Source organism: Gracilinanus agilis, chromosome 5, assembly GCF_016433145.1.
Source record: "Gracilinanus agilis isolate LMUSP501 chromosome 5, AgileGrace, whole genome shotgun sequence".
NCBI classification, from domain to species: domain Eukaryota; kingdom Metazoa; phylum Chordata; class Mammalia; order Didelphimorphia; family Didelphidae; genus Gracilinanus; species Gracilinanus agilis.
In genome coordinates this window covers 171,988,382-172,004,357 of record NC_058134.1, presented here as the reverse complement: position 1 = coordinate 172,004,357, position 15,976 = coordinate 171,988,382, and the positions used below count along the sequence as shown (strand labels likewise).

The 15,976-nt window shown below is 35.8% G+C and overlaps 1 protein-coding gene across 2 annotated transcripts in view; it reads left to right on the top strand.

The window, feature by feature from the left end:
- Nucleotides 1-13,679, top strand: part of CDC123 (cell division cycle 123) — a 103,680-nt gene extending 90,001 nt beyond the window's left edge. For both annotated transcript variants that reach the window (XM_044677927.1, XM_044677926.1), the window contains 3 exons: nucleotides 5,813-5,941; nucleotides 12,575-12,712; nucleotides 13,465-13,679. In XM_044677927.1, the coding sequence (XP_044533862.1) occupies nucleotides 5,813-5,941; nucleotides 12,575-12,712; nucleotides 13,465-13,491 (294 nt within the window). In that variant the 3' untranslated portion in view covers nucleotides 13,492-13,679. The remainder of the gene's footprint in view (nucleotides 1-5,812; nucleotides 5,942-12,574; nucleotides 12,713-13,464) is intronic.
- Nucleotides 13,680-15,976: the final 2,297 nt, after the last annotated feature.

The following is a 15,976-nucleotide window of genomic DNA, read 5'->3' as shown; positions in this document are numbered from 1 at the left end:
AACATCAGATACTGCAGAAGTCAAGAAGAATGAGCATCATATATGAGAGGCCATTAGAATTGGCAATCAAGAAATCATTGAAAACTTTGGAAAAAGCAGTTTAAAATGAGTGAAATTAGATGCCAGACTGTAAAGGTTTGAGAAATGAGTGTAAGAATAGAAAGTGTTATCAGTGAGTGGAGACAACTTTTTCTAGGAATTTGGTCTAGAAATTGAAGAAAGTTAAAGGACAAACTCCTAAAGAAATGATAAGGCTTAATGAAAGTTTCTTAGGGATGCAGGAGACTTGTTCATGTTTGTAGACAGTAGAAAAACGAACCAATTGAAAGGGACTGATTGAAGCTTGTGGGGAGGTGAATGTCATAGAAGTCATAGAACAGGAGATAGCTCAAGACTGAGCATTAATGGATATCTATGCTTAGTTGGTGAAACAATAGCAGTCAATAGCCATGAGAACTAAGAGAGAACAGTCATGGAATCCAAGTGAGGAGAGGATGTTCAGGATGAGGGAGTCTTCAATTCAAGCCTTTGTCAACCACTTACTATGTCTAAAGAATAGAACTAAAAGATAGAATCAAAAGCTTCAGAAAGGCCAAGTAGAATGAAGCCTGAAAAAGGCAGTCAAGAACAACAATCAGGATCATTTATAGTCTTAAAAGGAGTCATTTAAGTTGTTGTTAGGAAACAGGTTATAAAGGATTGAGAAGCAAAGAAATTGAGACTATTGGAGACTTTTTCTGGGAATTTGGCTGTGAAGCGAAGACATAGAGGATGATAATTTGAGATGAGATGGAATGACTGAAGGTTTTGGTTAAAGGAATTTTAGTCTTTGATCATGGAAGTGTAGAATACTTGTATGTAAGAACAAAGGCATGACCATCTGTATGTGTATATGTCTGAAAAGAATATTTAATTTGCATATATTCATATGTACATGTTGTTTTCCTCCAATAGAATATAAGCTCCTTAAGGCAGAGATGTATGTTATTTTCTCCATATTCCAGTTGCTTAGCATAGTACCTGGCACATAGTGAGTGCTTAATGAATGCTTATTCAATGAATGAGCCAACCTTCCTAGACAGTGCATTCCACTTATAGTCATTTCTAATTATTAGGAAACTTCTTATTATAATGAGATGAAATCTGCCTCTGTAACTTTAACCCATCACTCCTAGTTCTCTCTTTAGGGGCCAAGCAGAAAAACCAACTCTTTTCTATCTTTCAAATATTTGAAGATGTCTTTCATGTTACTAAGTCTTTTCTTCTCCAAATATCCCTAGTTTCCTCTATGTGTGACCTTTGTCAAGTCACTTAACCCATCTCAAACCTCAGTTTCCTCATCTGTAAAATGAACTAGATGATGGGGTCCCTTCCAGCTGTATCTCAGTGACCTATCAACTGTGACCTTAGTAGGCTAGATCATTAAACCAATATCAGAAGATTAAGAGATAAATGTAACATCTTACATTGTACTCTCTCCTTGTTTCTTTCTTAATTGTTTTGCCTACCCTTCTGCTTCTTAGATCTTTTTTTCTACTTTCAAAGTTTGGGTGTCCCCCCGGGTTCTATCTTTGGCTCTCTTTTGTTTTCTTTGAGCTCCATATTGTCCCATACCACATGGATATTGTACATTCCATCTAGATTGGACTAGCCATGGCCTCCTTTACTCATGTTTTCCTGCCTTCATGCCTTTATTTTTACTGTACCCTATACCAGAAATGCTCCTTTCATCCCACTATTCTACTTAGCTTTCCAGACTCAACTCAAATGCCACTTCATCAATAAAGCTTTTTTAAGCTGTCTCTTGTCCTTCTGCCCCCTCTCTCATTTTCCCCTTTCTTGTGCTCTTGGCATAATCTATTTTGCTTTATTATTTGTATTGTTATATTTAAAAATAATAAAGGCTGATATTATGAGAAGTAATATTTTAATCAAGGCCATGTTAGTAGAATAAAATCGACCACGTGCCTGGCTATTTCAAAAATCCCGCTCTTCGTCATTACCTTCTCCCATCTTGTCTACATAGCAAAAGAGAGCTCGTCTCAAGCCCGACCTCCGAATTTAAGCTACGCTTTACGTTGGAGACGTCACCACATCCAAAACTGGAAACCCATTGAACCATGGAAAATGTAGTCTTAAAGTCTCCCAAATGTCCACCGGAAGTTTGTCATTTAAAAGCTCAAAATGAGCCCCAAATACCTCTAAATGGAACCCCCCACAATTCCAAATAACAAAGTATACATGTAATATCTTCCCTACCAAATTTTAAGTTCCAGGAGGGGACATTTCATGGTTTTATCTTTATGGTAATTTTTATATAGTAGATATTTAAGAAATGGTAGTTGCTGGTAGTAGACATGAGACCAATACTTAAAACTGTTCTTTAACAGCATGAAACTGTATGAAATGCAACATTATGCTGTACAAATCATAGGTTCTGTAGGAGTTCTGTGAAAGAAAATTGGTCAGGTTTCAGTAATCAGGAAAGACTTTGCTTTGGCAAGTGGGAGTTGAGCTGAGATTTAGAGATTTTGTAGATTTGGGACAGTTGGAGGGGAGAAGAGATGGAGGATATTCAAAGAGATGGTGAATAAAAAGAAAAGCAACAAAGGTTATAATGAGTGTGATATGTTCATGATGCAATGAGAATTCTAGCCTCTCTATAATAGAAGGTACATATTGAATAATAGTGGGAGACTGCCTTCTCTTCCTTCTGTTTATCCTAATCCTTCTCATCCCTTGAGCCCTAGCTCAAAACCCATTTACTATATGATGCTTCTTTTGATTACCTACCACTTACTATCTTCCTTTTTCAGAGAACTCTTATAGTAATTGATGTGTACAACATAATTTGTCACTTATACAGTGTCTATGCATTGTGCTTTATTGAGTAGTGAGAATAAATTCCTGTAGATAGGGTGAGGACAGATGAGGCAAGACCTTGAAAATAACTTGAGGATTTTAGACTTGATGTTAAGAATTGGGAGATGTTCAGTTTTTGAGTGACATTGAGTAGGGGAATTATGTAATAAACCATTACTTAAGGAGGATTAATCCTATTGCAGGGTAAATTATCTGAAGACAATTCCCCATTGTGTTTTATGCCCAAAGAGTCCATGTGAAAAATATTTTAAAGCTCTAATCAAATAAAATTCCTAAAACAGTTAACCTTTAGATTTTTATGCTTGATTAAAACTGGCTCAGTTTTATTTTTTGTTTCTTTAAAATCTAGACTATAACCTTTGAGCCAAAAAACAAATGCTGCCAGTCATCAGTGCTAGCCTTGGTATTTAGATTGGCTTGTCTTTTGGGGTTATTTTTACAATGTGACATATTCCAGTTTATAGATTTCATTAGTGCTATTGAGCTAATTAAGTAGATCTATGTTAACAGACAGGATAGTTGATTATAATGAGATTATTTTATTGGTTTGAAAAAGTAATAAAGCAGAATGAAAATATTACTCGAGACCATTCATTTTCTGCTTTTTAATACAGATTGCTACTTATTTTCTTACACTTGATACCCAAAACATCTAATAACTTAGATAACTATGATTGGCATTTTTCCATATAGCTAAATACTGCTAAGTTTCTAAAAAAGTCTTGTGTTTCATAGCTGAGAATATAGAGATTGCGTGCTGGAGGCATAGATTTAGTAGCTGATGCCTTTTGTGGACGGAGTGGAGCAATAATAGGAACCTAATTCAAATGGTGCCATGGACAGTTACTCATGATGATGTCAGCACTTAGTGGTACTAGAGAGAGTTCTAATGAAATTGTTTTATTCTTCCTTAGAAAATTTGCCATAACATGTTACTACCTCCTCTGGTATCTAATTTAGCAATCTTCTACTTAATCCAAAGATAATCAGATATGGAAAAAGTATAATTAGAACTCTGGCCAGTGTAGATTGATAAATACAATCTAAAATTCTATGTATAAACAATGGAACAAAAACCTAGCTCTTCTGCTAAGTTAATAAGAAATACCAATAAAACAAAAATACAAAAAATACTTTTACTAAATATTATATTTATTAATCTAATCTGTTACTTCTATTTCCTTGATTGGCTTTCCCAGGTTTATCCATAATTCTTTGTCATTCAAAGGACTATACAGAAATCTATGAAGCCGTAAATAGGCTGTAGCATATTAACAACAATGAATTAAGAATAAAAAGTACCCCAGAATATCAGTGATGCATGACCAACAAAGGAAGTGAGCTGATTGCATTGCAAAAATTAGGAGTGGATGAAAAGACCATATACTGTACTGCTGCTCTTCACACATTTTTGGTAGATTAAGGACAAGAGTCACCCAGAATGGAATATGTGGATAGATTTTGATTTGCACTGAGAGAATGAATACTCACATCAACTAGATTGTATATCCATCATATAATTGAAATATATGTAGTTATGACTATTAGGATTATGTCCAGAGCTTTTATTCAGTTCTCAGTATTCTTACTTATCCTCATTGACACATTTTTATTCCAAATTAAACTTCTCTTTAACCCAACTAGTTTTAGAGACATCTAGCTTTGCATCTAACTGTCTATTTGCTGACAAAATCTATCTTTTTTGAAATCAGAGGAGTTTGCCATTTCCTTTTTAAGGGCTCTGCTTTTGTTCCTTCTTCTAAACTATACCAAACCTTATCATATAGAACCACCCGAAAGACCATGGTTGCTCCCTTTTCTCACCTTGATCACAGTTCTTCAAATATTAACGTTTGTGACTTTATGTGACCAACACCCTGAAGCCAACCTTTTGATAATGAGTATCTCCAGACATGTTCATCTGCCTCCTAGGATTGTATACTCAAGAGAGTCCATTGCTAGGCTTGGACTCCAATCTTTTCCAGCTTAGTGAGTACTGCCAGACTTGTGTGAAGCTTACCTAACTTTTTAAAACAGAGAGCCACTAATGGACTATGGTGAAGCCATTTTACTTTATTGGGAGTAGGACTTCATAGAGTATTTAAGCATAACACACTGTCCAAATACACTGACAAGCAAAATTGTCACCCTTCCATTTATGAGAATTATCCCCACTTTTGTAGCAAACCCTTGGTGTTATGGAAGAGTATTTGATGTAGATTGAGTCAAGTGGAGAACCCCTTCCTTCAATGAACATTTACTCTTCTGTTCCTGGAGACAATCTTGATACTACTTCTCATCATAATGCTTTGGATAGGCCTCTTTATGAAATGCTCTTTTATTTTTTTAGCATTTGGACCTAATTTAGTTAGTTGGAAGAGGAAGGAGGAAAAAAAGTAGATGATTTTTCATAGTACCCCCCCCCTTTTTTTGCAGTGCTATAAAAATGAAATTTGTCTTTGATCTCTCTAGTCATAGGATCAAAGACATCTTAGTGGATGTCCAGTCCTATCCCCCTTATTTTATAGATGAGGAAACTGGTCTAGGGAGGTTAAGTGACTTCCTCAAGCCATAGAGTCATCTTTATATATAGGATTTGATTATAGGGCTTCCAGCTACAGAGTCAGTATTCTTTCTACTGCACCGTTCATTCATTTTTTTTAATCAAATGGACTTTCATCAAACCAGAAGAGATTAGTCATTTGCAAAACATTAAAATATGTTAAAGCTATCTTTTCTTTTAAATACAATAATTTATAATTGTTAATATAATAAATGTTGTTTCCTTTGGGAAGAAAAGTATATGAAAATAGGACATTCTGATTTACTTTAAACTTCTGCAAATTAAGGCAGATTATGGACTTTAGTAAGAGCATATAGCTTTGTTCTTTATTAACCTTTATTACCTCTCTTCTTCTGTCTGATGTAGGGCAAAGTGTGGCTAATTGATTTTAATCCATTTGGTGAAGTAACAGACTCACTACTGTTCACATGGGAAGAACTAATATCTGGAAAAAACTTAAAAGGTGAACATAATGAATTAGAAGCTCTGGAACAGGTAAGAAGTTTTAGAAAAGCAGTAGTCTAAGAGATAATCCCTTAAGTGATTAAACTAAATGCATACCTAAATTATCTTTATTTTTATGGTGTTTCCTCAGAATCTTGTGTAGTCAAACTTATTTAAAATCTTGGAAAATCTTTAGTTTAAAATAAATTTTATAATATAGACACAATTTTACATAGACACAAATAAGAAGATACTTGCCAAGTGAGTAATAAAAATTTTTTCTTTCGTCATAAATGGAATAATTATTGACTTGAATACATATATTTATTTACTTAAGACATTGTTCTTATAATTTCCTACTTTTAATAATTTTCTCCCAAATAATTATCTTACATGTATGATTCAAGTCATAACTCTCTCCTAATTTCTCTATTATTCTTATTTTTTCATATATATGTGCGTGTGTGTGTATATATATATATATATATATATATATATATATATATATATCCATTCTTTTATCTCAGCTAAGTGATATGCAGTAGTTCTAATCTTTATCAGCTCCTTATAAAAAGTGTGAGAAACTCTTAACAACCTGAGTTTAAAGTAGTAAAAATATCTGTGGCTATTCAGAGAACCATTTTTCTTGTCTTTACCTTTTGTTTGAAGGAATTGCATATATAAGAGAATCTCTCATGAGAGTACTCAATGAAAAAATTCATTTATGCCCTTGTGGCCTTCTAAGATGTAAGATTATGATATTCCATTGTCTTTATATTCAGCTCTTATCTCTTAGAAACTCCAGACCATCATCACCAACTGAATGTGCTACAAAGCTTTTCAAATTCAGTATGTCCAAAACTGAATTAATTTCCTCCATCTTCCCCCCAAATCTACCCACTTTGTATCTTTTTATCAAGGTTACTTACCATACCAGGTTCACAGGCTTTGAGTCATCTTGGTTCCTCATTTGCCTCACATATCCAGTCAGCTGCTTTGTTTGATTTTTCATCCACCACCTTTCACATCTGTTCCCTTCTCTCCATCTGTACAACCACAGGCATCTTTTTTTGCAATAACCTCCTAGTTGTTCTATGCCTCAAGGAAGGAAGAAAATAAGCATTTATTAAGCATCTACTATGTTCTAGGCCCTGTGCTAAGTGCTTTACTAATATTATTTATTTTATCTTTACAACATCCCTGTGAGATAGGTACTATTTTGATCCCATTATACAGCTGAGGAAACTGAGGCAGATAGAAATTAAGTTACTTGCCCAGGGTCACAAATCCTGTACTGTAGCCCTAGACCTCTATCCACTGTGCCACCTAGCTGCCTCCACCCTTCAGAAGCCTGGACTAGAAGGAAGGCAGAGAAGCCGGTAGTGGAAATGAGAAAGAAAAGCATTCTAGGTATGCAGGACAGCCAGAGAAAATATCTGGACTTGAGAGACAGAGATAGGAGAAAAATGAGGTGATAATAATATCACATAGCCTGATAATACTTTGGGTTTTCAGAGCACACATATATATAATAACCCCTGCCTTTTCACCAGAGTTCTCATCTCATATTTCCTCCTTGAGGTTCCCTTTTCTAGAGGCATCAAACAATCAGTATTTTCTCTGGGCCAGGCACTGTGCAAGGCACTACAGCTGCGGACTAAAGTAAAACTGATCCTGTCTTCAGAGAGCTTACATTCTAAAGAGGGAGAGAGTACGAACATAAGTAGGTACATAAAACCCTATGTAAAGTAGGCAGCAAGCATTCACCAAGAACCTGCTGTGTGACAGTCCCTCTACTTGGCTCTGAGGATACGACCCCTGTCCTCTACAGTGATGAACAAACTATTCCCCAAGGGCCAGATCCAGGCCATAGTTTGCCCATCACTGTCTTAAACAATTCCCTAATCACTAGGCCCCCACATCCAGATATAGCGATTAGGGAATTGCTTAAGGCAGTGATGGGTAAACTATTGCCTGGCCCACAGGGAATAGTTTGCCCATCACTGCTCTAGGACATAAGCATACAGAGGCTTGAGATATACAAGATAGATAAAAGTGATTTGAGAGAGGAAGATCAGGTTATTAAATAGTCCAGGTGAGAGGTGATAATGGCCTGCACTAGGCTAGTGGCTGTGTGGTAGGAAGAAGGGGATATTTGAGAATTATAGTATGTAGCAATTTAGCAAATGTTGGAGCAAGATTTAGCAATTGATTGGGTAGATGGCATGAGTGTATACCAGGAGTTGAAGATGACACTTAAAGTTGCAAACCTTGGTGACTGGCAGAATGATATTGCTCGTAAAAGAAATTCAGAAAGGAGCTGGGTGGATAGTACTACATACTGTGTGTCAAGAACTGCCTTTTTAACAAAAAACATATCAGAATAGGCTGGAGTTTGGAGGTAAAGAATAATTACCTCAGTTTGGGACTTGTTGAATTTGAGGTAGCTCTCTGCTTTGAAATGTCTACTAGGCAATTAATGATGTGGGACTAGAGCTTAAGTGAGAGATGGGCTGAACATAGAGATCTGGGGGTCATTTGCAGAGAGTTGATCATTTAATAAAAACTAATTAGTCACCAAATGAGAGGAAAAGGGACTAAGCTAGAGCCTTTGGGTAAATCCAGAATGTGAAGCCATGTTATGGATGATAATCTAGCAAAAAAAGAGAGTGAGAAGGAATAACATCTAACGATCTATACTTTGAATATCAATTCTATTTTAGTCATATTTGTTCTGTCATTTCTAGTATAGAAGTCATTCTTGGCAGAGAAAACAGAAAAACTATACAATTTGAGCAGTTCTTCTGTTTCTCTCATCTACCCCAAGAAAAAGTTTTCTTTAATTCTCCTTTCTTCTCCCAAAACTTAACAGATAAGTTGTTTTTCACTGGCTTAAGCTAAATCTGAGCTTCTTTAGCATTCTTGACTAATTTTTACTGAATCATGACATTCTTATAGTCCTCCTCTGTTAACCAAAGAAACAATCTGGAGAAACAGATGACCAATTTGGCTTTAGGGTGGTTAATTTTTCAAATTTAACAGTTCTCAGAGATTATCTTCTATGTTATAGAAAGAACTGTGGTCTCTCTCCATTGATGGCTAGAGTGGCCACACCAAAGCACTTAAGAGTTCCATGAAGTAAGCATTGCATAGCTTACATTTTGTGTACCCTCAAATACTTTTCACTGGTGGTCACATGGTGTTCATATAGTGCCCATTGAATAAGTACTTTTTAATTGTTGATTTATTGATAAGAAAGAACCTGCAGAAGCACCTGCTGCAGTAATCCAATTCCAGAAATGCCTCTGGTGGAGGAATTCTGGGAAGATGGTGGCTTAGATGGAGCGAATCTTAAAACCTCCACACCCTTACATACAGAGATAGAAAACAATGCACTTTGAGAAGAAAGAGGACCAAATCTAACAAGGGGCAGAGCTGGGGAACCCGACTGCCTAACAACTAAAGAGGTATGCCAAGAAAAAGGCTTCAATTCTTGAACTGTGGGGTCTGAGGGTATAGAAAGGGAATCCCAGGACACCTCGCCCACGTGTTGTGCAGAGTCTCCAGTGGCCCCTGAAATTTCAGGGTGGGCAGGCGCACCAGCCTGGAGAGAGGGCCTTGTAGGCACTGGACTCGGGGAGTTGAACACAGGCACTGGAGAGGTGACTGGAGGAGAAAACCAGAGAAACACAGCAAAATGCTCTGAAGATAGTGGCTTAGAGAGAGCCAAACCTCAGACCGCAGACCACTTGGCTTCCTTCACTACTTGATGCTCCCGTTGCCTCTCCCCTGATGACTCTTACTACCTGAAGTCTCTCCTTGATCCACTCCATCCTCTGCTCAACTATAAAAGTGATTTCCCCAATGAATAATTGGGGAATGAGTAATCTGAGTGTGTCACACATAGCTCCATTCCCAACATCACTAGCTGACAATAGTGGTTCGCTCCAACCTTGAGCCTGCATAGAAACTCCTCTTTTTAGCTTTTAAAGCCTTTCCAACCTGACCCCATCCTATCTTTCCAGCCTTTCTATACCTTTTTTTTCCTTTATGAGCCCTCCAGGATAGCCAGACTGGCCTCTTACTGTTACTCACACATGGCCCTCCACTTTGATATCTCTGTGCCTTCGCTTGGGCTCTCCCTTGTACGTCTCATCTCTGTCTTTTAGAAACCCTGGACCAGCTCCAGTGCCTCCTTCAGCAACACAAATATTCCTTCTGCCCCCAGTTACCCTTTTTATCTATTTCATATATACCTATATTTGTATAATGTTGTCTCCCTTGACTAAATTGTAAGTTTTTTGAGGATAGGAACTGTTTTTGCTTTTGTCTTTGTAGCCTCAGCACCTGCCACAGGGCCTGTCTCGTAGTAGGTGACTAATAAATGCTTATCAATTGATCGATCCTGACTTCAAGGATGGCCTTCTTGCCTCTGCCATATTATCACATATATAATTATACTAATAAATTTAAATGTGGAAATTCAGTTCCTATTTTTAATATGACTCAATTGGACCCTGAGGATTTTTGAACAAAAGCAAACAGAAAAATTGAGAACAGGGGGCAGCTGGGTAGCTCAGTGGAGTGAGAGTCAGGCCTAGAGACAGGAGGTCCTAGGTTCAAACCCGGCCTCAGCCACTTCCCAGCTGTGTGACCCTGGGCAAGTCACTTGATCCCCATTGCCCACCCTTACCAGTCTTCCACCTATGAGACAATACACCGAAGTACAAGGGTTAAAAAAAAAAATTGAGAACATACTAGTTTTTGTAAAATGTTTTCAAATTAATCAAGGATCACAGGTAAATATTGGGTTAAATAAGTTCTTGCTACTATCTTTAAAGGTTCTTATAGATATGCATATATGTATTCCATCTTATCCATAAATTCAGATAAACTTCATAGCTCAAGGTTAAAAGCCTTATCCGAAGGTCAGTAAGAAGGCCAGAAGTTCTTTTCAATAATGAAAATAATTTTACATTGAAGATTTCAGTTTAGGAAAGAAATATAGTCCTTATGAGAACTATGTTTAGTGTTAAGTGGTAGAACTTTATCAGTAGAATTAAGAAACATTTTTTATAGCAATAAACCTAACAAAATAGAGAATATGGCAAATTTGGTATAATTTTGAACTATTTAAAGCAACTACTATCCTCACTATTTAAGTCCTACTTATATGTACAAAAGCTTTATTTTTATTACTCTAGTTTTGATTATTTTCAGTTCTAAATTCTCTCTATTCTCCAATCCCTTCCACACCCAATGAGAGGGGAAGAAATGTAAAATCTGTTATAAATATATAAATGTGTTTTCCCAAGAAAACTGGATGTGACCTTTTTTATGTGATATTTGTCAACTTATTTTTTCAAAGCTATGATTTCTCTCATTTTTGTGGCAGATGAATTTGAGTTGATATCCTTCTGCTAACAGAATATAGAGTTGATTTGATCTTTTTGGTTACTTTTATAGGACATTCCCGTTATGCACCATTCAACTTCCTTCACTATTATTTTACTTCTGTCCCTTGGGAGTACATTGCAGTTGGATGTAGTTGGTTTTAAGAGATATTTAGAAAGAGAATATATTTTGATTAGCCCTAGGCCATCATAACTTTGAGAAAAATAAATAAATAGAACTTAAATGTAACAAATTAAATATAAATAAATTTATAATTTTTACATTTCAAGGATAGTACTGAGTGGATAGCAGTATGGTTTACTTTTATATGTACTCTTGATGCTTGGCTTATTTGTCTATTAGCCTAACCAAATCAGAAGTTACTGGCATATATGGTATGTGTGTATGCATATGTGCATATCTGTGTACATGTATGTATATATAAATGATATGTTTATTATATACATAAAATGTTATATTTGTATATTTATGGATATATATGTATACATTTGTGTATACATATGATATATATAAGAAGAAAATATAGTATAATATAAAAACATTCAAATGGGAGTAATGTGACTTAGATTTTAACCCTGGTTTTGCCACATACTTGCCATGTGGTGCTGCCAAGTTATTTATTATACTTTCCAGGCTGTAGGTTCTTCATCCCAAGCAGAGGGTTGATGTAGTAGATAGGGTAGTAGACTTAATGTTAGGAAGACCTGAATTGAAAATCTGCTTAAGGCCCTTGGGCAAATCACATAACTTCTCTCAGCCTCAGTTTCTTCATCTGTAAAATGGGGATAATAATTGTACCTACTTCATAGCGTTGTTATGAGGGATCAAATGAGATAATATATGTAAAGTGCTTTGTAAAACTTACAATGCTATATATGCTGTCGGCTATTATTTCTTATTATCTGTTAATACTAGGTAATTGTTAATATTACTTATAGCTGTAGTATGCTCTGGTGCTATATAATAACTAGAGGATGTACACCTTAAAATATATACCTTGGAATCCTTTTCATTTCAGAATCTAATTTCCACTTCCTCTTAAATAATGACAGACTAAAGATAGGGGACAAATGAGAAGGCCAAACCTAAGATGACTATAAGATTTCTATTCTAGGAGGTTGGAATAAAGATGGTACCATTGAAAGAATGTGAGATGGAGAGGCTGATTTTTGGGGGTCTAGTGCTGTTTTTTAGTGAAATGAATAAATGTTGAACAATACAAATAGCATCATAAACTTGGCTTTAAATTTTCAAATATTTTTTTAAAAGGATTCTCCAGCCTTTCGTTGCACAAACAGTGAAGTTACGGTACAACCAAGTCCCTACCTGAGTTACCGACTACCTAAAGATTTTGTAGATCTCTCCACTGGTGAAGATGCTCATAAACTAATAGACTTTCTAAAACTGGTAAAGTGAACAAGTTTTTAGCAAATAATTTTTGTTTTCAAATTTGCTTAAGAAAATGGTCCTTTGATTCTTAGCTTTTTAGGTGATTATTATCTAATGCCATAGATTTAATAAATTTTATGATTCATATTTTGATATCTGAACAAATAGAAATAAGCTTTTCTCTTCCTAGTCAGCTGAAGGGAGAATTCATCTTATGAGTGTTAAATGTTTCTTTAATTCCATCCTTCTCTAGATATTTTACTGCTGCTCTCAAATTAATTTTTTACAATACTTGTACTGCATATACAAGTACATTTCTAATCTGTTATGATTTTAATGATTCATATTTCTGCTGTTGAAAAGCATTTTTATATATGAGAAAAAAATATTGTTTTTTGATTAATTAATTAATTTAGAATTTTTTCCATGGTTACAAGATTTATGATTTTTCTCATTCCTCTTCCCTTCCCATTCCTGGAGCTGACAAGCAATTCCACTGGGTTATTCATGTATCATTGTTCAAAACCTATTTCCATATTATTCATATTTGCAATAGAGCGATGAGAAAAGAAATATTAGAAAGAATCAAGGTTGATTTGTCCAGGAACCAAAGTAGTAGTATAGCACCATCTTTAGCCTGATAATTCTTATCAGTATATAAAACCACAGCCTCTAGGAGATTATAGTCAATTGCAGATAGAATTAACTTAATGTTGCAGTTATCCACATTAAAAAGTACTTTCTAATGTACTATTTGTTTCCCTTGACAGAAAAGAAATCAACAAGAAGACGACTGATAAGAGCCAGAGAGTTAAAGGCTTAAGTAAAGAAGAAAGCATGTAGGCTTCTTCAGTAGGCTGCTTGTAGGCCAGACCCTCCTACTTACCAACCTGAAGAAAAACAAATCAATTGCTTTTTATATTCATGTATATTCAGCTAGAAAAAAATGGAGAGACTTTGTTACCATGTAAAAATTGCATAATAAATAGAGAACTTCAACATAAGAAACTATCTTGTTCTAGTGGTATGAAACATTTTGTATGGTCTAATTGGTCTTTTGACTCAACCTGTCAAGCCAAATTAAGCTAAGCTTCTTGTAATATTTTGTACCCAATAGGTAGGTGGATAAACTTGTGTTGCTGTTATGCAATAATGAATTTAGATTAATTAGCTTTTTCCTTTTGGAAATAACCCCAGATTGCCATGGGCTTTCTTGCTTTCTTTTTTTAAAACTTTGAAGAGTTTCTTATCATTTTTGTATCAACTTGATCTTGATCTTCTGTTTTTTGTATAACAGAAAATTTCCAGTTTCATCAGATTTTCACTGTTCATCTTCATATGATGAAGTATGAATTCATATTCATATGAATGTAGTATCATATTATAAACCTAAAGTTTACTAAGTTTAGGTAAGAGATCTCCTTATTTTGTTTTTAAGAATTATGTGATATCAGTTCTCTTAATGATTGAACTGTTCTCCAAAAGTTTATTTGGTATTTGGGATCTGAGGTTTAATATTTCAGTGCCCTGTTGTCCCAAATGTCACAGCAGAAGTCCATGAAAGTGAATACATTTCTCCAAAGTGCTTCATGTGTTCCAAGGGTGCATCTTGTTCTTCACTTGTAAAAAAACACAGGCATTAATGTAGCTGGAGAGACCAGAGAGATGTGGAGAGAGAAAAAAGTACATCTCAATGATTCCCCCTTTCAGCCTTCCCCTGTGCTCCACCCCCAACACACGCACAGACTGACTTGGTGACTCTGAGCAAGGAACTTCTCCCCTAGTGCTCTGGACAACTGTCTGGGACTATCAGGTCCAGTGGAGTAAAGGGAGTTCAGTCAGTGAAATGACAGGCCCACCTTCCTCCCCTCTTCAGGTATTGCACTTTCATAAGAAAGAGAGCAGTATACATCTTTATTCCTGGCAAATAAAGACCACATGGGAGAAGGTGTCATGCCTATTTGCTCATTCTAGATTCAGTTTTCCCTATTTGCTTTTAGATTAGGAGCCATTATTACTCATGCCAGTCCTTAAGTACCAATAGATGTTTTTAAAGAACATTCCAGGCATTCTCCTGTGTCTGTTTCGATTGTCCACAGGATTGGAGTAACTGGAAGATTGAGAAGTTTGATGTTGTGCATGCTACCAGACCACCTTGTATATAAGGGTTAGTGTTGAATTCTTGTTCCTCTAGAAAATTTGTGCTGTTTTTAGTCCTTTGACAAGTAAGTAAAGAAGATTTTGTTTCTTTGGCACCTTAGCAAAGGACTGAAAATCTCTCAAGTATGAGTTTAGGTTAGATGGAGTCAGAAGATCCTGGTAAGACCAGACAGATGCTTTCATGTTCCTGGTAAGACCAGATGGATGCTTTTATAATCATGAGACAATGTAGCCCTCAATGTCAGTCCTTCAAGTTCTTGGGAGTTGTCATGACCTCAAACCTTACCAAAATCTTATAACTCATAGCCAGACTTCTAGAGATGAACCTTTTTCTAATTGGCTGAGCTGGTTCTTGGATGACTGATTTAACCCATCTATGGAGCTCTTTGAGCTTCTGGGGAGAGTCTGCCAGAGCTTGCACTGCTGGTAGAGTTCCAGAAATCTAGGGTCATCTTCCCACCCAAAGGAAGCAGCAAAGGAAGACTTCATTTAAGGGAAAGGAACAGAATCAATCTGAAAAAATTGTCATAGCTGCTCTACTTAGCATTTTATAACATTTCTTTAACATTTTGATTTCACAAAGTTCTCCCAATGTAATATGCAAATGAAATATAATACAGTCTTATAGACTTATTGACTGCTATCAGTGCTGAAAGGCACTTTAACAGTCATTTAGTTCAATCCCTTAATTTTACAGAGAAGAAAACAGAGTAGGAAGTGACTTGTTCAAGGTCACATAGTTAGATAGAGGCAGAGCTTAAAGTAGAATGTGGGTCCTGTGACTGAAATGCTCTTTTCATTATACCAGGCTATTGTTTTCAAAGGCTTTATATTAAAGGGAAAATTGACATAAAATATTTTGTCTTTTAATACTAACAACTCACATGATGACAAGCTTCTTTAGTCATTTAACAAGATAGTGTTGAACTGTAGCAAAACTAGTTTCTCCAGTGGCCTGAACATTTTAGGGCAGCTTCATCACTGGGAACCACCCAGAGGATAAGAGGATATTATAAGTATGTGGTCTTCAGAGGGTATTTGATTTTTTCCTGAGGAAAAAAAAGAAAAAGAAAAAACCCGAGTCCATAATTAGGCATTTCAGACAACTTTAGATAATTCTTT